The sequence below is a fragment of the Eretmochelys imbricata genome, chromosome 16 (assembly GCF_965152235.1).
Source record: "Eretmochelys imbricata isolate rEreImb1 chromosome 16, rEreImb1.hap1, whole genome shotgun sequence".
NCBI classification, from domain to species: domain Eukaryota; kingdom Metazoa; phylum Chordata; order Testudines; family Cheloniidae; genus Eretmochelys; species Eretmochelys imbricata.
The window spans coordinates 22,385,529-22,410,619 of record NC_135587.1 but is presented as its reverse complement, the minus strand read 5'-3'; the positions used below and the strand labels follow the sequence as shown (position 1 = coordinate 22,410,619).

The window sequence follows — 25,091 nt, the reverse complement described above, 5'->3', positions numbered from 1 at the left end:
GTTGTTTTTTTTTTTGACGTAGTAAAAAATCCACAGTGGGGTTGTTAACCTGCTTTTTCTTTTCTTTGGTTTTGGTCATTTTCCAGCTATGCACTAGACTGAAAGACTTCAGTAGCCAGTGCTGGTTGATTCAGAGAAGTAACTATATTGAATTGCACTGTACTGTAATATTGAATTAAAATCTACATTAAGCAACTGGGGCCAAATTCTGCACTCATTCACACCTGTGCAATTCAGACGATTGCTTTAAATATATGCAACTACAGCTTGTATATAGAACTTCTGTTGAGGGTGGCATGGCCTAGAGGGCTGAGTATGGGACTGGGAGCCAGGAACTCTTGAATTCTGACTTCATTTTTGACAATAACTTGATCAGTGCCCTTGTGCAAGTAAAATGGGGATACTCGTATTTATGTATCTTTGGGTGTGGTTTGATGGTTTATTAGTCAATGTAAAATGCTTTGAAAATGAAAAACACTATAAATGGTAAGTGTTACTATTGAAAAACTATGTTCTTAAGAATCTGGACATACAGTTTGCAAACTATCATCTTTTTATAAAATATAGACTGGATTATGTATTACAAGCAGACTGAAAACTGTCCAGTAAGCATCTATTTTTAAATGTACAGACAAAGGTACAAGTGTTCTCGTTTTTCTAGTTTTTTTTTTCATGGAATAGATTCCACTGAGGCTTTTATTTTTAGTTCTGTTTCCAAGCAATGGCTGATTTCCATACCACTACAGGACAATTTATGACATCAATGCAACACAGACCCAAGCACAGACTGCTTCTCTTGCTTAAATACATGTACGTGTAAGAACATATACCAGACAAGTAAGGTCAAAACAAACAGCATGAAATCTGTTTGTTCAACAAAATGCAAAAATCCCTATATCCCGATAAATGATTTTTTTTGTCTTACTGGAACTCTTGAATATTTAAAAGACTGTGACTATTTGTTAACTAATTAATGTCATTTTCAAGGAGGAAGTTGTTGAAAGGTTGCTTGTACTGATTAAATCCACTCATTTCCCCCCATTTATAAAGTTTGGTTTGTCTGTATAAAAACCTGACATTGCAAGGTTCAGTAATAATATAACCAATAGTCTACCAAAGAAAATATAACTAATTAATCAGATAATTACAGTTATGAGGACACTGTTCATCTAAGAGACATGGAACAGCCATGCCAGAAAGCATCCGTCTTCCATTAAGTCTGGAATCCTGTTTCCAACCACAGCTAATGCTATATGCTTCAGAGACAAAGTGTAAAACACCCATCATAAGCCTAATTGCACTGCTCTTTTCCAAAAGGGAGAATTCCTTCCAACCCCAGCTAGTGGTCATTTTATGCCTTGAAGCATAAAGATTTTTAGTGTAAATGTTCTAGAGCAAGTAACTAAGAGTTACAATTTCTGAGTTCTGTTTCCAGGTCTACTGTTAACTGACTGACTGACCCTGGCTAAGTCACAAAAATTCCTGATGCTCCACAATACCCATCTGTAAAAATGCTAGACCCAGAGGTGCTAGTCTTGATGTAATTTTGCCCAAGGAACTGAAACATCAGAGGAAGCAAGAAAATATCTCTCTACTCCTTTGCAGAAGTTATAAGTGGAAGCAGAGGCAGAAAATAATTCTCTAGACGATGTGCCATTGAGCAATATTAACAAGCTTGGAACCCGATTCTGCAGCCTTACTCAAGTGAATAGTCTCATTTACTTGAATGAGGTACATGCATGAGCAGTGGTTGCAGGATTGTGTCCTACTTTGCCAGTTATATCATCATCAAAGTGTCATAAATCAAGTGCATTAGTGAAAAGGGATGTCGGAACAGGAACCATTTCAGATTTTTGTTTCAAGCTTATAAATAGTTCCCCTTCCCCTCCACAACAAAAAGAACATGAAAGCTGATAATGGGTCTCTACCTGCAGCTCAGAGATTAACGCTGTCAGTGTTTGCCTTTTAGGGAAGCTTGCTGGATAAGGTGAAGAGTCTGCAAAGAGAAAAAGGAACTGAATATGATTGCAGTCTAAAAATACTTTATATGTAAAATAATATAAATGGATTTTTTTCTAAAATGAAAGGATTCAAATAATTTTACGGTTTACTGATATTTTAAGGATGTTTTCAAGTTCTGACAATGCATTGCTGGTATATTAATCATTACAAAGATCTATATGTAAATGAGTCTCACAACAGTAATTCGGGTTTCAGAGTAGCAGCCGTGTTAGTCTGTATCCGCAAAAAGAACAGTCTCTAAGGTGCCACAAGTACTCTTGCTCTTCTTACAACAGTAATTGTTACTATTTGATGAAATTGACTATAGTTCTTTAACATTGGTTTGACCTGTATAGACAGAACTAAACCATCTTATCTTCTTCTTACATGGCATCTCCATTACTGGAGGTTTGCAGCCATGGTAGCCCATTCTGTAGGATCCTCTGCTAATCGTATTGTAGATGACTAGACCTTTTGATCCACCCAGGTTACCACCTCATCCATCCCACGTCATCTTTTTCTGCCTCATGTTCTTCTGCGGTCAGCTTTCTCTTCCAGTGCCTGTAAATATGCATTGCCCACTGAACCTCTTAAAATGTGCCCTGCAAATCAAATCTTTCTTTTCATAAAATCTCTAACTGGTGTTTGATGAGTTCAAATAATCTCCAATACTTTTTTTTGGTTACGTGAGCTATCCATTATATTTTCAGAATTTTCACCATAATTCAAAGGATTGTAGTTTATCATTGATTGTTTGAATGTCCATGTTTCACAGCCGTAATTTAACACAGACCACCACACAGACCAAATGTACCTGTAAGTTCTTAAGAGTTGGAATGTAGTCTTCAGATTTATGTCCTTTCTCATCAGATATTTATTCTTCCAGAATATCTCTTTCACTCTTGCTATTCTGGTGCTGACTTCAATATTCCCTCTTTTGTAATGATACCTGTCTTATAACCAGTCTAAAAAGACGTTGTGTAAGGACCATGTTTTTTAAAAATGGGTTATAACACAGCTTGGACAGTACAATTACAGCATGAAAACCAATTGCTACAGTATAAGGGATGAGCCCCTCAGTATTTTCCCTTTTCCACAGTTTCTTGACATTTCAGTCTTACAGCCCAGATCTCTTTAGTTCATTTTGAACTGGTGACTTTTTGCTTCTAATTGGTGTACCAAATGAGCAAATAATTTTGTTCGCTGGGCTCATGGATAATGCACAGGTTAGCACTTTGTTATTGCTATATTGTTTTCTAAGGATCTTTCCAAAGGGAAGAGGTGAAGGCCCTGTTCTTGGGTTAATTAAACCTGGACACGATAGAGCACTGTTTGAAAATAGTGATCAAGAGGGAAGAAGTAGATGAACTGGTGCCACTTTTCCTTCTCTGTCTCTTAGTGAAGTTGTAGGCTGACAGGAGTAATTTTTTTCTAGAAAGCAGGGAAAGCCTCTTATTATTCTCAGTACAGTGATGAGCTGTTTCATTTGTGCACTCCCTTCCCTGGATTTTCCACATTTTGATCTGTGGGGAATCTGCAGTCTTCCAGGCATTGTGTTCCTAATACTTGTTGAAACTCTTTCATAGAATCTCAGGATTGGAAGGGACCTCAGGAGGTCATCTAGTCCAACCCCCTGCTCAAAGCAGGACCCATCCCCAATTTTTGCCCCAGATTCCTAAATGGCCCCCTCAAGCATTGAACTCACAACCCTGGGTTGAGCAGGCCAATGCTCAAACCACTGAGCTACTCTGTTCTACTGTGGCTATTTTGCTTGTGCAAGATGTGATATTAAAAGGCTGCAATGATTCATGTTTTATTTATTTATTGCATGGTTCTTCACAGTTAATGCAAGAAAATACTGTATAGTGCTGGAAAAAATGCATGTGTATGGTTTGGATTTCTCTAGGACACTAGGCAAACTAAATGGAAACAGCCTGAGTTTGAGAGGGTGTACCCCCTCCTGCTCCTCATTCAGGTTGAGTCTTAAATCCTCTCTGCAGCAGGTAAAAGAGGTGTTAATGACCCCAATAATTAAATGCATACATTAGAGTGGCATGAGGCAGGGCCCTCTATAGTTAAGGTTCCATCAGCACATTCTTTGCATACACCTGTTTTCAGGTTTCTGAGTAAGAAAAAACTTTATACTGAAAGTTTTCACTGGGAAGGGCACATTTTTATTTTTAATAAATTAAAATCACCTCAAATCATTTAATTTTTGAGCTATAAGAAACAAATAATAGAATTTCACAATCCTTTGGCCTTTTCCTGTATACTCATTTGTCAAGGTTCCTCCCCCACTCTGAACTCTAGGGTACAGATGTGGGGACCTGCATGAAAAACCTCCTAAGCTTATCTTTACCAGCTTAGGTCAAAAACTTCCCCAAGGTACAAAATATTCCCCCCGTTGTCCTTGGACTGGCCGCTACCACCACCAAACTAATACTGGTTACTGGGGAAGAGCTGTTTGGACGCGTCTTTCCCCCCAGAATACTTCCCAAAACCCTGCACCCCACTTCCTGGACAAGGTTTGGTAAAAAGCCTCACCAATTTGCCTAGGTGACTACAGACCCAGACCCTTGGATCTTAAGAACAATGAACAATCCTCCCAACACTTGCACCCCCCCTTTCCTGGGAAATGTTGGATAAAAAGCCTCACCAATTTGCATAGGTGACCACAGACCCAAACCGTTGGATCTGAGAACAATGAAAAAGCATTCAGTTTTTTACAAGAAGACTTTTAATAAAAAATAGAAGTAAATAGAAATAAAGAAATCCCCCCTGTAAAATCAGGATGGTAGATATCTTACAGGATAATTAGATTCAGAAACATAGAGAACCCCTCTAGGCAAAACCTTAAGTTACAAAAAAGATACACAGACAGAAATAGTTATTCTATTCAGCACAATTCTTTTCTCAGCCATTTAAAGAAATCATAATCTAACACATACCTAGCTAGATTACTTACTAAAAGTTCTAAGACTCCATTCCTGGTCTATCCCCGGCCAAGACAACTACCGACAGACACAGACCCTTTGTTTCTCTCCCTCCTCCCAGCTTTTGAAAGTATCTTGTCTCCTCATTGTTCATTTTGGTCAGGTGCCAGCGAGGTTACCTTTAGCTTCTTAACCCTTTACAGGTGAGAGGAGCTTTCCCCTGGCCAGGAGGGATTTCAAAGGGGTTTACCCTTCCCTTTATATTTATGACATCATTAAACTAAATAATATTTTTGCAGAAGATTAAACGTAAAAGAAAAAAAATCAAGGTTTATGAAGGTATAAAGTCCCAGCCTGTTCCCATCTTATAGCTGCTGTTTGGATCATTTTATTGACCAGTGTTTGACTGCCCATCTTGTTGTTAATTTCCAGGCTTTCAGTGATGCTGCCATTAATAAAGAGATTTCTGAATTCAAAGTGCACTGTGGGACCCCTGGATGCAGTTGGTCTGGTATCATGAAAAATTTTGAAGTAAGTTTAAAGATGACAGTTTCATCTTCCATATTGTGTCTCATAAGTGTGCAGTGGGGTTTTGCTAGTGGGGATGAACATTGTGTCAGGGAGGCATGTTCCTGTGATGTTAGAAAAACATGGGGATTTAGGACCCGATTCTGCAGTCCATCCTTATTCATCAAAGCACTTATGTACATGAATAAATGTGTGTGTCTTAAGCACATGCCTAAAGTTAAGCATGTGCTTAAGTGTTTTCCTGTATTGGGGTCACAAAGAGAATGAAGCAAGCTCTTTAGCTGGTGTAAGTCAGTGAAGCTTCATTGAAGCTCAAAAGAGTTATAGTAATTTATACCCGCTGAGGATTTGATCCAGTGATGAATGAAAGTCAGTGAAAATTTCCCATTGATGTCAATGGGGTTTAGATCAGACCCAACATGTTTTGAATGATGGTGAAGCGCACATTATAAAAATGCATGTGTGTGAGTTTGTGTAGCGGTGTCTGTTCCAGGACATTAGAGAGACAAAGTGGGTGAGGTAATACATTCACCTGGAATGGTCCCTTGAAATATGTGTTAACTACTTACGCTAAACAGTATGTTCCACCTTGTGTTTGACAGTCACACTCTGAATGAGTTTTGCAGATCTGAAGAAGAGTTCTGTGTGGCTTGAAAGCTTATCTCTCTCCCCAACAGAAGTTGGTCCAACAAAAGACATGACTCCACCCACCTTGTCTCTCTAAAAATGCGTGTGTCAGCTGTAGGTTTTCCAGTAGGTTTGAGTATAACATTATGGGCAAGGACCTTGTAAGTAACCCTCAATGAAGCCCATAATACCCTGATCTCCAAACTGTTATTAGGAGCAATGTGCTTCCTATGTTTTTGTAAGAAAAATAAATCTCCCAGAGTAATATTTGGGAGGCAGTGCTTATGGGGATATTGGCACAACAAGGGAAACAGAAAATAGACTTAGAAAGAAAAACATAGCTGTCTGACTCCTGTTTATTTTGAATGTTACAGTCTTTCTTTAAATACTCATGTGAAATGATAAAGGTGAAATAGACAGATAGTGTTTCAGAATCTGCTACATGTACAACAATCATAAAAGAAAATTCAAGCCAATATGTAAATAGCACAGAGGGGGCTGACCCTCTCTGCATAATCTTGAGGACAAAAGAGGGCTTCGTAGTTAAATGGAGCTGTAGCTAATGGCCTCTTTCCACCCAGTTTAGAAGTGGAATGTGGTGTGCAGTCAGTCTCTGTATATGAGGAGCTGCAGAGATGCTGCTGTCATATCTTTCCTTTATTTGCTAATTTTGCACACATTTTCCGTTTGTCTGTTCTCCTTTAAAGAAAACTCTACCCCGTTTTGCTCAGTGCCATAGTTCTGAGAGTTCAAAAGGTGCCAGGACCTCTCTCAGCATGAATACACCGAAAAATGGATTTGAAAACAAGGCATGTGATTAAAATTGACATTTCTGAGTTCACTGCTGGAACAGTTATCTTGCTTTAAAAAAAAAAAAATCATTTGTGACATGGTCAGTGTGAGAGCTTCAGTGAAAGAGACTGTAATAAACTAGTTTTACTCCTGCTTCAACGCTTGATGAAGTATCAGGAAAATAAGGTGTAAGGCCCAATTCCGTGAGGTGCTGAGCACATCTAGGGATGTGTTGAGTGTGCCAACTTCCTCTGGAGTCACTGGTACCTTATCGGACTGGGCCATAATGTCTAGACAATAAACATTTTGTATAAGTATGGAACATTTAGGGCCAGATTCTCTGTTGGTAGAAATCAGCATAGTTCCTTTGACATCAATAAAGCTACACTGATTTACATCAGAGGAGGATCTGGCTCTAAAAAGTTTTTGATTTAGACAATTAAACCAAGTTGATTGTAAATTCAAAAACACTCGATTGTTTTAAAGCTGAGCAGCATTACAGGATTTTATAGAGACCTTGGCACAAGGCCCCTTATAAATTATTGTTATTCTCCATTATAATTACTGAAAGTTCCAGTAGTTCAAACTATTTATATTGTAGACGTAAATCTTCTACTCTGCACCCTTTTCCTCCATGCATTGCGATTGTTGCAGTGAGGTGTTATAATCAGGGTAATGTTAAAGGGACGCTGTTGATCACATTTGGCCTCAAAATTTAGATTTTTGTAAAATAAGATTTTACAGAACTTCAGGCCAGTAGAAATGTTTCCATTATATTTTGTAAACAATTAAATATTCCCCTATAGACAACAATTAAATAGACTTAATTGATTTTCATTGTATGAGCTGAGAGAAGTTCAAATAGTGATAAATAAACTCAATTTAAGAATTCTTTTGAACGCCGTTACGAACCATGACCAAGTTGTGTACTGGAGGCTGTGACAGGATGTCCTTTCATGTACCCTGCATAGAGGGATTGGGCTATTCTGCTGGCTCATCTTGCCATCCAGAACAGTTTGATCTCATTATTGCTCATTTGCTCTCTGACCAGAGAAGATAAAAGTCAGGGAGTCTCTAAGGCAAGGAGATAGGCTGGTGCTGAGACAAAGGAAGACCCTTAAAAGCCAGCTCAGGAGAGAGCTCACACTCAACTTTGTGTGTGTTGTTTTAAATTAAGAATAAAACAAAGCCCCAGGAACGAGATGAGTTTTGGACATTAACCTGGCTGTGACTATGTCAACACTTGGAGCTGGACACACTCATGCAAGCTACAGTACTAGTGTCGCCATAGTAGCACGGGCAGTGGGGAGTGGTGGCCATGGACTAGTTGCCCTGAGTAGGGATCCAAGGGGTCTGGGTGAGGTTTGTGCTGGGGGTGTCTAGCCTGTGCTGCTGCCACCCCTGATACCGCGGCTACACCTCTATTTTTAGTGCACTAGCTCAATAAGAGCTAGTACGAGTACATCAGCATAAGCCGGGAATCACACTCCCAGTTCTGTGTGTCAGACAATGGGGTGGGGAATTTGCCTATTCACAGAGGCCACATGGTGCAAAGAAGATTCATGCAGGCAGAATGGAGGACATTTGTAGACACACGTATCTGTGCAGGGTTACATCTTGGTTTATAACTTTCAACTTTCAGGACCATCAGAGCCTATGTGAATATGCTTTAATCCCTTGCCATACCGGCTGTGGACAAATGGTGATGAGAAAGAAACTTGCAGATCATTTGGAGAATGGATGTGTTAATAACATGACCGCATGCCAGAAATGTAAACGGAGGTTATCCAGTAACGAGTACCAAGTAAGAAGATTTATTTGGCTTAAAACAAAATAAGGGTTTTATAATCGTATCTTGAATATTCCACAGCTTTCACAGCTGTCTGATTAAATATTTCCTCCTTGTTTCGTTAAAGTTATGTAGCCGGAGAATGTTTCGTTTTTCTGACTTTGCTAACTTTTCAACTGCAGTGTAATGTTCCATGATGCATTTGCTGGAAAAACAGGAGGGTGTATTTGACCATCCTTATGTGGTGCTACGAGAAAGAGAGAAAATGTGTGTGTGCACATTTCAGTTGGGGGGAGGGCAGCACTTCTTGCCATGTTCTAGCTCCCCTTCCAACCAGCACACCTTAGTGTGAAGAGGATAAGAAATGCAGCCAGAAAACCACAGAAAGATCCAGAATTTAGATTTTTTTTAACTTAATTCAAAATTGGCCAATAAATTAGCAAGTTTGTATAGCAGATTTTATTCAGACAATATTTATACTAGATGCCATCAGCTTTAACTTTATTTTGGGGAAGTTCTATGGCCTGCCTTATACAGGAGGTCACACTCGATCATCACAATGGTCCCTTCTGGCCTTGGAATCTACTAACTTTCCAAATCAACGGTATCTGTGGATCCCAGGCAGAGCCCAATGCAGTGACTACATTGTAAATTCATTCTGAAATATCTCTCTTATCTGTAGCATTTAGGACTGTTCAGGTATATTTAATTTTGTTTATATGTTTACATTATGCTTATCACTGTTGTAATTGAGGACCTTTCAATACACATAAAATGAAGACCCTCCACCAGATGTGTCTGTCTAAAGTCAGTCCAGGTTAAAAAACAAAACCCAACAAAAACTTCCCTGCCCCAATGGTAACTGATCATTTGTTTTCTTTGATTACTGTGCCAGGTCCATGCAGGTTGCTATCACTCTAATTTAAATGCATTTCTCACTTCCTGTTTAGAATTTCTTACAAGAGGGCTACCTTATATCAGACGCGTAACTAATTCTTTATTCTAAAAAATTACCCCAGTGCCTTTGATTCCATCCTTTTTGTGTGTGCACCACAGTACAGTAGGTTGTGCTGATGGGGGTGGCCTAAGGACAATACACTAGCTGATATATAGTACACTGTGTGGCTGAAGGCAGAAACAGCATAGCTGGGTGGAGTTAAAGGGATGGGAAGATAGTTGCTGATCTATACAGATAGCTTAGCTGGTACACATCTTATCATCGTCTTTTTAATTGTAAAAGTTCACGATAAAACTCCTAAGCCAAAAGCAGTAGCAGGATATATAAGAACTGTCATACCTGTATCATTGCTAAAGCTGCAGTAACTGTTTTGATTTGCGTTGAAAGTTCTCAAAATGTAGTTCAGTTCTCTAGCTGTAGACTCTGTGATCTCTTAGCCTGCGGACTAGGGATGCTGCAGAGGCTGCACTCAGCTTGCAGGTTCGGCTGGAGGACTGAAAAGTGTTGACCCTCCAGGTGGTTTAAGGAGAATCATTGTCTGGCTAGGAATTACATCCTGGAAGGACGGCCATTTCGACAGAGATGGTGGGAGAGTTGTAATGTGGAAGGCTCCAACAGGATAGTGAGGGGAAAAATAACGATGGGCATTTTCCATGTCACATTTGTCACTAATTGCTCGCCGCCTTTGCAGTCTTGCCAAGAACTGAACAGGTTATGGAGACTCAACTCCCCTCTCATTTCTATGGAAGTGGTCTCTCCGTAGCAGGAATGAGGCACACTCGCTGGGAAAGATTGTGTGGGAAGCTTGCACAGCTGCTGCTCGTTTTTCACCAGTTCCGTGGCGGAGGGGAGATGGGAGAGGGAATAGCTGACTTCAGCCTGCTGGGCTGTCAAACAGGCACTTTCTACCACTAGTATGTCAGTGAGTGTTTCAAAAAGAGCAAACAACTGAAAGTGGAAACATCTAACCACTTTAACCCTTCTGAAAGTGCAGGAGGCATACTGATACTCTGTTACCTGGAGAGAGAGGTCTGAGCACGGTGTTTTGATTCACCTTGCTCCTCTCTTCAGATGTGTGTGATACAGTAGGTTTGCCTTCAGAGGTTATTTGGTTTCTTTTTTCCCATGGTGAAGAATTGTTTTCATTTCCTTCGTCCTGTTTAATCTGTTATCTAATACGGTTTTTTGTTAGGAAATCTTGGCAACCTGGTAGGGAGACTGGCCTTGAAATGTTGCCTTCCATGTATCAGTAGTTCCCGTATTCCGTTTCTCAAGTATGTAATCTATGAGAAGAAGCTGTTTGCATCTCTTTTATTTTTATAACCTGGAGTATTTTCCACTGAAAACAATTTCAGTGCAGCTGGAATCAATTTTTTACCCTAATTGACAACAGGGAATATAAAATAGGAGCTCCTCTGCCTAGTCTAATGCAGGTCAGTAGCAACCAAACGTTGCTACCATTTGCTGATTCCTTGGTGGCCTATATGAAGTGAGTTTAATACCCTTAACCCTAGCACAAAAAATGCCTTCCCAAATGACAACCTCTTTGTCGGTTTCAGCAAAGAACTCAAGGAATGAATGAGCTATGGAGACTGGAATGCCTTCTCACCTTGGGAGAGATGGTCCCAACAGGGCCAGGGAGTTGGTACATAGGCAGGTCAGGATGTGGACACTTGTTCAGCTACCACCTGTGCTTTGCTTGTTCTGTGAATAGCGTGTCCCAGTCTCCAGAGCAGACACCAGCTCAACACTCCATGAATCCTGGTTTAAAAGATTAAAAGGGGAGTGGGGAAGAGAAAGGGATGCTCTGCTTCTCCGCTGCTTCAGAGCCTCTGCTTGAGTTTGTGAGCCACTTGCCATGTGTGGAGGGAAGAGTTGCAAGGAGATTTGTGTTCTGCCAACCCTGCTCTCAACAATGTGTAATTGTCCTAATGCATTATGGGTGTTTTTCATCTGTCCTGAATATGAGGTGAGAAGACTGGACAGAATAGACCCATGATCTGATCTACGGTATCAAATCCCTTCCGATTTCCATCACCTCTATCTGTTACTGGAATGATGGAGACGGTATTTGTGATCTGGTTACAGACCAGTCCTGTGGGAAATCATGTTTGCTGTACCATGTCGTGAACCAGGTTCATTTGCTTTTTGAAAGCCTGTTTAATGCTTATAAAATTGTAATTTCACAGATTATATGATCTGATTAGCTAAATTTGAGGCTATTGGTATGCTAGCTCTGTTTATGTGCCCAAACTTCATTTACCCAGAATACTCTAGGAGCAAATAGAAAACCCTATCAGATACATGACTTTCTCCTCTGTATAATTCTTAGCATCCAGATTCAGCATGTTTCAGACTTGTGTTAATGGCAGCTTTTATATGTCAATCTTACGTTCATTTGATTTTGGGTTCCACCATATCAAAAAAGAAACGGAAAAGGACAAAGTTGCATGAACAAACAGACTAGGATAAAGAATAAAACAAAGGCACATTATTTATAATGTCTGAGATATAGAGTGTTCAGAAAGTGCCAAGGGGAGAGGAAAGACCTCTGGATGTGTTTTTGTGGAGCTAAAATGGAGACCTCGGGACACTTTGCAGAGAAGATACTTTGCGTGTTCCTGGAACTGCAATGCTATACGAACTTTCCAGACTGCTAAAGAAAATGTACTGGTGAGCAAAGGCGTTTATAAAGATTAAAGAGGAAACCTCTGAATAGTTTGAATTGAAAGCTTGAGAGTCGCTATGTTAAAATACACAAACTACAGTCATGGTATGAACCAGTGTCTGGGGATTATTTTCCCCATCTCTTTTGAGCCAAGAGGGTCAGGGAGTTTCATGTTAGCACTAATGCATTCTGCATTAGCACATCATGTCAGGAACCTCCGGCCTTCAGTGTGTTAGTGAATGAGATCTGAGACAGCTCTGAACGTAAACCCAAGCTATATGAAGCCAATGCATGGAGAGTTTATATGTATATTTGCTTTCTGGTCCACAGTTCACCTGCATGTAACCACATATAAATGTGATTATTAGGGTTGAACTGAGTGAGACTAGTACATTGCCTAGACTGAGTTTTCCAGGAATACTGTGTGAAGCATCTGTAAGTCATTTCTGAAAGTGCTGGGCCCCACATGTGAAACATCACACTCTGTACTTTCACTTAACAGGTACCACATCTGGCACTCCCTGCCTGAAAATATCTACTATGCGAGGAAGAAGAGTAATTGGCTTAGCAGTTTAGCTTGGGAAATCTCTAGGTCTGCAGTTTATCATACAGTGGACAGCAGTAATTAATATTAGTTCTTTAGTCCAAGTTTCTGAACATTATTCCCTGTAAAGAAAAGCTTGAGAACTCTACAGAGATACACAGAAAGGTTTTGCAAATCTTTCTCCCATAATATGGCATTAGTGCTGTTCTCCTCCCTTCTGATTATCTTTTAGAAAGAAGTTTTGTTCAGAAAAGATCCCCCCATAGCAAACAACCAGTGAGCTTTATTGCTGGGTTGAAGGCCATTAAAATATAACAAGAAAAGAGAGAAATACATTACAACTATATTGGGGCAGGGGGGCATATCCCATGGTTCTTTGTGTTGCAGGAAGATGAGCTGCTCTTTGATTCTTTTCAAGTGAATTGTGAAGAACTTTTCTGTCCATCTGGGTACCCTGGGAGAATTGTGGGCAAGCACTGGAGGACTATCAGCACTTGAATGGTTCAGCCTGCATCCTCCTGCAAAGTGGGTGGGCAGGTTACCAGTCTAAATGAGAGCCTCACCCAGCCTTCAGCCTACCCTAGGATGGGCCAGCTAGCTCAGGCTGAATGTACCACTAAACTCGAGCCAGAGTTTTTTGTGTGTGGATGGGAGGTGGGTTAGGCACAACACCCGAATAAGAGCCCAGGTTAATTCTGCAGTAAAAGCATATTCTTAAGGTCAATGGACTTCCCTGATCTTTGGAGAAAGGTTTAGTTTCCTTAAGACCTACTTAACCCACTCAAACCATGTGAAAGTGAATAGAGGTCAGTACTATTTTAATTTATGCTTTCCCCCCAGCTCTTTGTCATGTAAATTACACTTCCTGAGACTCCCTTATGCTTCAAATGTGTGGACATTGGTAGGTCTAAGGAAGACTACATGAGTGCAAGGGAATCTAAGTTACTGTTGGCATACCGCTGCTGAATTTGGCTGTGCAAGGTTAAGTGACTTGCCCCAGGCCTCCTAGTAAATCTGTTCCAGAAACAGGGTTTGAATGTGCAACTCTTATTTGCTAGCTCAGACCTGATTCAGTTTACCGGAGGCTCTCAGCAAGTAACTTCACCAGAGCTCACTTTTCTGTAAAATGGGGATAATATGACGTAATACACAAAGAGATTGTATTTCATAGAGACCTAGGTAAGGAAGCATCATGATTTTAGCATTGTACGCAACACTTTGTCGTCTTACTTTAATGACAGAAGCACACATGTGAAGGCAATTCATCGAAGGAACAAAAACGGATGTACACAGAAGGACCATCAAAGGAAAAGGTAGGTAAAACGTGAAAGGGCAACGTATTGTTTTTGTTCTGTTCCTTGAAGTGCCAGCTCTTCATCTGGCTGACTCAAGCAACTTCATGGCATCTCCGTATGGCAACAGTAGCCGGGAGCTTTTCACATCCGAAGATCAGTTGTGCTGATTCACCCTCACCACCCCCTTATTTAGGATTTCTCCTAAAACCTTGGAAGTTTTGTTTGTGTGTTTACTTCCTTTTCAACATTCAGGGGAAATCTGGTGAGCAATACAAGTGCTGTTCCAACACAGATGACACTAAATAACTTCTTTAAAAGACATGTGCCTTTGGGTGCAGAGGGAGAGGGCTGGATTCTAATCTCAGACCCCTTGGTGTGATAGAGAATGGGTCACCCTTTAGAGTGTGTTGCAAAGCACACTTCTCCATGCTTCTCTGGGAAGAGCAAAGTTAAGGATTTTGAGTTACTGGGCGTGGGGTCTTATTCTTTGTGGTTGGCTTCTTTAATATGGTGTGGGGGGGGGATGTTATAGAGGAGTTGTCACCTGCTGATGATTGTGGTTTTATTACATTGTATTATTTTTGGGTCTATGTTATACTGAGACTTGGGAGGGAGTCTTTGTATTTGTATTAAGGATATTAATCCTTGTTTTGTTTTTAGTGTGTGTACAGCACGTAGGGCTTGAATAGGCACTTGGTTGCATGCAAGGCTGTGTTGGGGGTAATCCACCATCATCCCTCTTGCCCCATGTGTTAGTGGATTTCCCAGGTTTGAGTGCTGCAGAAAGTGGCCCTTCTTAGTGATATATAAAATCAACAGTACTTAAGAAGCTTGCAGTGCAGGCCATTGTTACAGGCATCCACAACAGAATACAATTACTGTCAGCATGGGCTAGATATGTCCTTGGCTGTGGTCTCAATCCCACCTGCTCAAATTTCAGGACACTGGTGACTAGAGATGGAACCTAGGCCTCACACATGGCAGTGCATGACAAAATCACTTGGTCATCAGTTCAAGACTTGGTGATTTGTCCGGCAGCATGTAAATGAATTACCTTTGGTTTTGCTATACAGTGTGAGGCCAGACCCTCAGTGAGGTTGCTCCATAGACTTCAATGGAACTACCCTGATTTACACCAACTGAGGATCTGGCCTAGTGGATTGTAGTACATAATGAAACCCTTGACATTGGTACTTATTATTTTGTGGCTGTTTTTAACAGAACCATTCAACGCCATTGAACAGCAAAGAGGGTTGCCGATTTTCTGAGATTGGCTGCTCGTTTAGGGTGAGTAAAATGCTGCCTGCATCTATTCTGGAAGGTCTCCAGTAATGTACAGTCGCTACACTCCAGCTGCTGGCGTGAACCAGCCCAGGCACTAAACCGAGGGTGGTTTCATTTGGTTGGGTTTTTTGTTTGTTTTTTTGGTAAAGGGGTAAAACTTAACCTCTTCTGGCAAAAAAGAAGGGAAGAGCATGGAACTGGATTTTGACTGTCACAGTTCATAGGAGTGAAATTCAGCAGGGGATACACTGCAGGAGAAAAAGTATCTTCTACTCAGATTAAAAGGGGCGGTTCTGTAATTATTGTAATTCTACAGCTATATCAGGTTTGATACTCTGTCACGTGTCAAACAGTCTCTGCAAGGTAACTGTATCCCCCACAGCATTAACTGGTTTCTAAATTCTGCTTTGGATTTTAGTGTGCTCTTACTGCCTTGTAAATAGACATGGCTCCTATATTTTGTGTGCAGTGCGTGTGTTAAGTATTGATCGACTTGCGAATCTAGCTGTTTATTTGCATGGCACCTTGTTAAGTGCAGGAATTTTGAACAACTGTTTTCTTGTTAATGTAGCATATGTACATATCATACACACACAACCGCCCAGGAGCTAGGCAGCCTGTTGCTCTTCTTTGAAGTCTGGTGCTATGGAGTCAGACCTGTATCCTGAAGGCCTTACTTAGGTTTATCTCCCATGAAGTTGATGGGAGTGTTGCCTGAATAAAGGCTAAATGAGGATTTGTCCCTAAGTCAGTTACTTTAGTCCAATGATCGCTTCTTCTCCTCTCAATAGGGCAGCAAAGAGAAGACAAAAGAGCATGAAAAGACTGCAGTGGGGACCCACTTAATGATGCTGCTGCAGCATATAAAGCAACTGAAGGCCAGTTTGTGCCCTGCTGGTGGAGCTGCAAATGGCATCATCCCACACTTAGCTACAGCAGAGTCTAAAGTGAAGGGTTTGGAAAGAAAAGTCTCCGATCTCCAGATCCAAGGGGCCCTGGAAGTCAGTGGAGATCTGGAAGTGGACTGTTTTCCTGGCTCATCTGTTTGTGAAGAAGAGTCAAGTCTGCAACGGCTAGTAAGGGAGAAAGTGATTTCTGAGCTGGAAAACAAGTTGCATGTGTTTGAGAATATTGTGGCGGTGCTCAACAAGGAGGTGGAGACCTCTAACCTAGAGATCGCAGCCTTTCGGAGGAAGAGTGGACTTGATCAAGGTGTAATACAAAGCCTGGAATTGAAGGTAAACATTTATTATGACCATGTGTCTATGTACAGTTTGTGTAGTTAGTAAATATACAGAAGAATCATGGAGGGTGGGTAGGCATGGTCCAAACACAGGAATGGGAGCGAGGAACTCTTGAGTTCTAATCCCATCTCCAAAACTCCCTCTGTAGCTTTGGTAACATTTTCAAACCTTGGTTTCTAAAGTAGACCTCTAAACCCATGTTTAGGCACCTAAAAGGTATGGAGAATTAGGGGTGCTCAGCATTTCTTGGATTCAGGTCATAAGAGAGCAAGGCACCTTGAATCAGATACAGCACGATCCTCTTAAACCAACATTGTGCATTTTAAACGTTACCTCTCGAGGTGTTTTTGCCTTCTATAATAATTAGTACATGAGGTTTAAAAAAAGAAAAGTGCGCGTGTGCACACACAACTCTCCATAGTGTGAGGCACGGGTGAGAGTCCTTGCATTATTGGACTGCCTTTGCAGCAGAAAGTCCTCTAGAGAGAACAGAGTGGGTGTGAACAGGAATAATTTTTTCCAGATTGCAGAGCTGCACCGATGTCTGGCGCAGAAAGATGCAGGCCTGAGCAAACTCCATAAGCGTCTCCAGTCTTTCGAACAAGCGTCCTACGATGGAGTCTTTTTATGGAAAATTACAGATGTCAGCAGAAAATACCACGACTCTGTGACTGGACGAGTAGTCAGCTTATTTTCCCCAGGTAAAAAACATCAAGTATACACACTCCAGTAAAATCCAGCTCTTGAAAACCCAGCTGTTGTCTCAAGAATGATGCTCTTCTCTGCTCTTTTGACCAGTGATTCTTTAAAATAGTGCCCAGATCTAAGACACTATTTATAAAAGGACACACTAGTTCTGTCTGTTTATAATACAAGGCAACTTCTGCTCTGTAGTTATAGTTTGACCCTCTCTACCTCAGGATTGTAAGGGAAGGGTGCCCAAAGGGCAAAATACAGGGCCAAGTGCCTAACCCAAGCAGCCATGTTTGATGCTGGGATACTTGCAGCATGGCTGGCTGTGTGGATGTCCAGCCAGTCTTCAGAGGCTACTTCAGCGTAGTGTCACTGGTCTGACCATAGCTGAATGTTAAAACGCCTGTATGCTGACCTTCACTAGTGTACCTACAACTGCTTCTGCACTCATGTTTTCTTTTCTGTTAGCCGTAGTAGTGCATATGTAGAAATGGGATTTATTTTTTTCTGCAAAAAATTGTTCTTCCATCGCGGGCACAAATAATAGCAGTGGAGCTGGAAACAGCTTGAATTACAGCCACAAGTCAGTGACCTAATGGTACAAAGGACGATATTTGTGCTGGCAAAAAAAATGTCAATGGAATTTTGTGGGCCCCATTTGGACGTGTAAAAAGGGAAGGCACACTCTAGCCCAGCTGAAAAACTTGGCCTAGAAGTATTTAGTTCAGAAAATAAAAGGGTAAAAATAATATAGACAGTGCTGGATCTGATGTCCTCAAATAAGGTATCTAAGAAATGGTTGTGAAACATATGCCGTACAGCCTGATATTGCCCACAAGTTCAGTGTCGCTGCACTGTTTGTTGTACGTGGCCTTTCGTTTCAGTTTATTTGCCCTCTGACTGCTGCTGGTTACAGTGACATCTGCTGGATCTGCATTGCTTCATCCCAAGTAAAGTCATTTGATGTCACTCTGAGAAAGCCCTGAGTGGCTACTGCAATCATTTTCCCCCCAGGAAATGAAGTGATTAGATAAAACATGCGCTTGTGGGTAATTACAGATCAGCTTCACCAACGTCTGAGTCATTCAAAGGGCTTCCCCCACTGGACCTTCAGTGCTTGCAGCTGGAAATCCACAGGGTATTCTATTTAATCTGCCATGCTCATCACCTTGGTCTCAGAGCACCTGTTGCATTTTAAACCTTTTGCATATGTGAGAGCCTAGGAATACAGAATTTTTCAGAAACTGTTGGTAGGCTCTGGCCTGACTAACCACAAGTTCTAATTTTCAGCTTTCTACACTGCAAAGTATGGCTACAAAGTCTGTCTGAGGACTTATCTGAATGGCGATGGAACAGGGAAAGGAACACATGTCTCTCTCTTCTTTGTTGTCATGAAAGGGGAGTATGATGCTCTGCTTCCGTGGCCTTTCAAACACAAGGTAAAAAGAACATACTTCTCTTGTTCATAATGCTGAGATACTTAATTCCCCTTTACTGGTTTTTCTGCTGTGGGGTATCACAGCTTTTTTTCTGCTGCATAGAACGTAAGGGTAAAGCAGTCTTCACACCTGATTGCACATTAGAAGCTCAATCCAGCTCCCACAGATGTCAGGCAAAGTCTTTCCACTGAGTTCAATGGAACTGAAGCATGGCTTCATTCCCCTCTCCTATCACTACAAGCCATGCTCTAATCCAAGGGCAGAATTCAGCTTTAAACAGGCTGGGATAGTACCCAAAGATATTGAGATTTTGTGCTTCTGCTCTGTTCCATTTGCAAGAACCGAGAATCTCATATATCTCGAAACTCTGGGTTTGTTGTATCTAAAGCTTTGTCTGTGATTAAGCCAAAGCCTATCATTATCATTTCTATATCTCCATGTACCTAGATAGTACAGGAAGAGGCTAAAGCACAGGAGCTGGAGTCGGGAGATCTGCATTCTGTTTCCATCTGTGCCATAAACTCCCTCGGGTGATCTTGGGCACCTGCTCTGTGTCTTATTTTACCCAGTTGCACATGTAGCTTGATGATCAGCAACAATAATAAGGGAAAGAGAGAAAAGGTTTAATGAGGTTCTGATCCCTGTTTTAACATTGACTCTGGTGTAGCAATAGTTCTGTAAGCCCGTTATATAAATAGCCATAATGCCAACCAGCCAACCAAAGAGAATAACAAATCAAAGGTCAGAATTCATATAACTTTTAAAAGGTGTTTTTATATTTTATATTTCAAGCTAAATGACAGTAAGTTAATAAAAGTAATAATGAGCAGGGGAAATTCTAGACTGTTTACTTTGTTCATCCCTCCTGCATGTTTGCACACAGCAAGTCGATCTGTCTAGTTCAAATCCAAACCACAATGATAGAGTTACTTTAGCAGTCTTAACAAAACTCATGGGTTATTGTTTACATTGTCAGGAGAGGGGGGAGAGGGAAAGTCTTTGCATCATGTAATTCTCCACCTAGACAGAATTTTTGACTTCGTTTTATTTTACAAGTGGCAAAGTTTTAGACATTTGATCTGGGAACCATTATAATCTCCCTTGTTCTCATTAGCTGACCTTGCCAGCTGGGAAACATTGGTTTTAGTTTGCGTTTAGTTTTCGATAGAGTATTCAGCTGTTTTTTGTAGCACATTTGCACTAGTCAAAATGCACAGGTCCGAATGTTTTTGTGTCTTTGATTTTTGTTTGTTTATTTTGAAATGCAAGAAATCATTATTGTTCCTTTCTTCCCTCAATTATTTTTCAGGTCACATTTATGATGCTTGACCAGAACAACAGAGAGCATGTAATTGATGCTTTTCGTCCAGACCTGACTTCTGCTTCATTTCAAAGGCCAGTGAGCGACATGAATGTTGCAAGTGGCTGTCCCATGTTCCTCCCTTTGTGCAAATTACAGTCACCCAAATATGCCTATGTCAAAGAAGATACACTTTTCCTTAAGTGTATTATAGAAACAAATTCATAAACCCTGGAATGAGGGTACTTGCCAATATACCCATGCAAAGTCTCTCTAGGGAGAGCCCTCAGCTTGAATCCTTGTGTGTATTTTCATGCCCACACAAAATCCAGTGAGTCAGATCCTGCAGCTCCACTGAAGTCATCTACATCAGCTGCAGATCTACCCATTGTGTTTACTTTCTCCATAGTATCTTAGGCACATTGCCTCATGCCACCAGTACAAATGTCCTGGAGTATGTTGTTGAAAATTATCAAAATAGTGTTTTAAAAAAAACAGTTGATACTCTTAAGTTCCAAACTGAGGGACAGATTCTAGTCAGTCCCAGCACAGGTGCACGTGTGGGGATGGTAGAAGGAGTAAGCCTCTTCTTCCCCCTGCCCACCCGTTTCCCTCCACATGTATACACACATGTCCGGGGCTAGCCAGATTCCTGGTGGAGCATAGCCCCTGCTCCTTTCTTGTGCTCCTGTGGTTGCCAGACTTCTGGAAAGGAAGGGGTAAAGGCTGAGTCTTAACTCCGCACCCTTTGTAGAGAAATGAGTATGCTGTACCCTCTCCAAAGATTTGTATTCTATCATTGCATTGGGATTCAGATTCTCCAATCAGTCACACACAGAGACATACGCATCGGTGTGTAACTTTGAAAGCAGTGGGTTGTGGCTGAATGTTCATAACTTGAATTCCTTACACTCTATGATATGATTTTGGTGTTTATTTTATACACTGTATAAATATTCTTGCACATTAGCCATGTGATTGTTGGATTCAGCCAGATTTTACTGTGTCATATGAATCATTACGTTGCATCATGTGAGTATGCCTTTGCTCTTACTAAAGGGAGGAGCTTGACTAAAGTAGGTGAGAAGAGGGAGTTCCCATTGTGGCCCTCAACACATTCCTACGTGCATCAAGAACCCCACATCCACTAGTTCAAGCAGCAGATAAATTCCGTCTGTGGGGTTTTTTAAGTGCTCAATCACTTTCTGAAACTCCAGGGCAAGTGACTTTATTGTACAATATTTATTTATTTTATCTTTTTTCTTTATTTTTTAATGTGCTCTGATGATGGGACCTTCCTCTGGGTCACAGTAATTTTTAAAATGTTGCAGTGGAAATGCTCACTAGAAAAGTTTGTGGCATTTATTTTTTTTAAATAAAGCTAAGGAATGAATAACAAAAATTGTAAAGCTGGGAAGGCTGGCAGCTATTATATAATATGTATATTGGGTTCAAATACAACCCTTTATCCCAAAGAGAAAGTTACAAACACCCCCTTTGTCTCTACCCCATTCTTTCTCCATCCCTAGTCCCCTGACCTCATAGCCTCATCATCACCTGCTCTCCCTTCTTACAGGCTATTCTGGGTGGATTCAGTGAAGTTCTTTTTGCTTTTGTTGCATGAGTTCCTGAACTTTCAGCCAAAACCATTGCAGCCTGTTTATCTTAGGGTTTTCTGTAGCACTGATCACTATAGTATCTAAGCACTTGGGATTTATGCCAATTCTTATGCACGTGAGTAACTTTACACATGAATAGCCCCTTTGACGTCTATGGGAGTTCTCATATGAGTAAAGTTACTCATGTGTTTAAGTTTAGCCCCAGTGGACCACTGAGAGGATTTTGAACCCAGTACACTTTAACCACTGATTAAATCCTGTCATGGGTTCACAGACTCTCTCACAGCTACAGTTACTCCCTGCTGAGAGCAAACTGAAAAACAGACACTGAGAAGAATGGAGTGATGGAACAAAACATCAACGAAGAAAGAGGAATGACTACATGGTAGCAATTGGCCAGGGAAAACAGAAAATACACTTCCATATAAGATGAGGAAGAGAAGGAGAGAGATTGCAATTCTCCAATAGGTTGCAGAGCAATGAATTATTTTTGGATTGATGCTGTAACTCACAAGATTGCAGTGGTAACTCTTGTCCCAGTCAAATTGTTTGAAAGCCCAAATACTGCAAACAATCCTCCTGGTGCCACACCAGAGGAGTCTCTGCTTGGTACTGCAGTGCACTCCTGCAGGGCTGTGGGAATTAACTTTCGCTGTATAGGTCAGAAAATCTGGGAAAATCTTTCCAATGTCATTTAACCCTCTTTCATGGAAAGTCCGAAGGACAGGGATTGTGAAGGAAAATTTTGGAATACTGAAGTGTAATTCCAAAGATCTGCCATTGAATCTGAAATCTTCAAAGAATGACAGGACTTGTGCCGCAACGCAGAAAGAGAAGCATATCAAAGCCCCATTGCTTGGGACATTGGAAACTAGCATTTACCAATATCTTCAAGTGAACAATTTGGCACAAGCAGGACACTGGACAATAGTTAAACTAATGGATCTTTTCTATTGCTGATTTCTACAGGGCCTTTGAACTCTGCAAGTCAAATTTCCACTAAAGCAATCCTAAAGAGCAATGTAATAAGCCTTAATAGACACTGCATTATTTACAGTACTAGTGAAGTGAAGGAGGATGAAGGATAGTTAAGCACTGGAATAGGTTACTGGGGAGGATGTAGAATTCCCATTCTTGGAGGTATTTAAGACTATGGGAGACAAACTTCTGTCAGGGATGGTCTAGCTATACTTAGTCCTGCCTCAGTCCTGGGGGTTCAACTAGATGACTCCTTGAGGTCCCTTCCAGCCTGACAATTAAATAATTCTATTAAATGCACTCCTAGATGTAGGGTCATAATTGCCTTTAACACTGACAGGAGTTATAAATGTTTATTAAGAGGACAATAGATCTTTGAATAGAGTATAGAAAGCAAACTGCCAAAGCACATCAGACTATAGCCTTTTAAAAGCTCCAGTGAGTATTCCTATGGAATCTCTTTGCAACCTCCACTTCTCTGTAACAAGTTACACATGGTAAGTAGCACCTCTGCGCTTGGGATGCTTGGAAGTTGTCATGCATTTATCAGTTAATCAAGTGAATCAGTTCCACAGAGAAATCTGTATTCAGCAGACTAAAGGGCTTCAAGACGTGAAGTATACAATGAAAGACGTTCTGGAGCCACTGTGGAATAGCCTGCTTCATTCACAGTAAATCAGCAGCACTGTTTTACATGTGATTTATAAGGGCTGACTCTGCCTGACATGATTATTTTAAAATGTGGACTTTAAAATACTGCCTATAAGTGCTGAATTTTTAGTAGTGCTTAGGAATGTGATAGAAGGGTAGCAGGAAAAAATAGTTCTGAGTTGTAATTAAAAACAACTTGTGTTAATATTGTGAGGAAAATCTGAGCCATTTGCTTTTTATAGAAATGGATTTTAAAATTCACTCCTTGCAGAAAATGGTTATCAGATAATTCAGATGCAAAACAAAATATTTAAAGAGATACTGTCAGCACCCTAACGTGAATTTGGGCAGGAGAAGGGCACAGAGTTCATAATATAACCCCCAATCCTGAATTAGATCAGCTTCCAGGATCAGGGCCCAAGAGAGTGAAATGGTTTCATTAAATTGTTTTATTCATTTTAATCAATGAAAGCTTTTTTCATGCAAAAATATTTTCCTGAGCAGTGCTGGATGCCCAAATATCCCAGTGCTGTCCCTGATTCACGAGAAACAGATGAAACTGTTTGTCTGCTTTTATTGTGCAAGCTGAGTGAAATGCAAATCGTAGTTAGACATGCAGCAGAAATGGTGAAAAGTCCTTTTGCTCTTAATAATCTAAAGTGTTTTTGCTGACCCAGGGTTGGATTTTTCAAATCCCTTGTTTTTATCTTGACAGTGCCCTTTTCAATAATTAGTTGTAATGAAATATCAAATTTCCAAAAACTACAGACAAATAACTGAATAAGCTTGCTTATGAAGGAGTTGGGTGTTCTCTCGCTCTCTCTTTTTTAGGCTTAATATTTTGCAAGTATGTTCAAAATGTTTTTTTAGGGGCAGAAAAGTATTTTTCCTGGAATGTCAGTTCATATGACCACTGTGAAGTAGTATGTGGGGAAAAAAATACTCTTTTAACTATCTGTGTAATTTTAGAAAGTGGAGTTTTTACATCAGCCATCCATATTTTCATGCTGTTTATTTATGTCCCGAATAAAGCTAATTTAATCTAAAAAAATGTGTGGGTTGATTTAAAAAATGGGGGTAACTGAATGACAGCTATTATTATAGCAGTTTATTTACAGACACAGCTGAGCGCCCATATTTATATGTTAGTAGGACCCACTGGCCTCAACCAAAGTAAGGCTCCTGTTATGCTCGGCACTGCACAGATACATATGAACAGATCGTCTGTGTCCTGAAGAGCTTAAAATCTAAATGAACCAGACACACAGTCACTGGGAGAAAGGAAGTGTTGTTATCCTCCTTTTACAGTGTGGGAATTGAGGCCCAAAAAGATGAAGTGACTTGTCCAAAGTCACACAGGAAATCAGTGGCAGAGTTGAGAACTGAAACCCAAAAGATCTCCAGAGTCCCATTCCAGTACCTTAATGACAGGCCATCTTTTCCTCTCTGGTGGTGCAGGAGGGTGTTGTCCAACATGTAACATTTTTATTTGCTGCAATATTGGATAAGTTTAAATATAAATGTTTTGTGTCTTTCTAAGCTAATACAATTCTAGGAAAGCTACAAAGGGTCATATGGTGCATCTGTCTCTCTTTTACTCAGCAGTGGGAGGGGAACCAGCTTCAGTCAGGACTGACTGTGTACGGACTTCTACATGTTCCCCGGGCAGGTTTGGTGGGAAGGGAATAACCCAGAGGAACCTAGCTAGATGCAATGCCCCCTCCGACTCCAAGGAGCCAGCACCCCGG

At 40.7% G+C, this 25,091-nt stretch overlaps 1 protein-coding gene across 2 annotated transcripts in view; it reads left to right on the top strand.

Moving 5' to 3' along the window:
* The window catches only part of TRAF1 (TNF receptor associated factor 1), a 57,056-nt gene extending 32,587 nt beyond the window's left edge, over window positions 1-24,469 (top strand). Inside the window, exons 8-15 of one of the 2 annotated variants that reach the window (XM_077835613.1) lie at window positions 5,367-5,465; window positions 8,524-8,685; window positions 14,082-14,153; window positions 15,357-15,422; window positions 16,211-16,657; window positions 17,187-17,364; window positions 18,647-18,795; window positions 20,105-24,469. In XM_077835613.1, coding sequence (XP_077691739.1) covers window positions 5,367-5,465; window positions 8,524-8,685; window positions 14,082-14,153; window positions 15,357-15,422; window positions 16,211-16,657; window positions 17,187-17,364; window positions 18,647-18,795; window positions 20,105-20,323 — 1,392 coding nt within the window. In that variant the 3' untranslated portion in view covers window positions 20,324-24,469. The remainder of the gene's footprint in view (window positions 1-5,366; window positions 5,466-8,523; window positions 8,686-14,081; window positions 14,154-15,356; window positions 15,423-16,210; window positions 16,658-17,186; window positions 17,365-18,646; window positions 18,796-20,104) is intronic. The other variant, XM_077835612.1, reaches the window with a different exon arrangement.
* The last annotated feature ends 622 nt before the right edge of the window (window positions 24,470-25,091 follow it).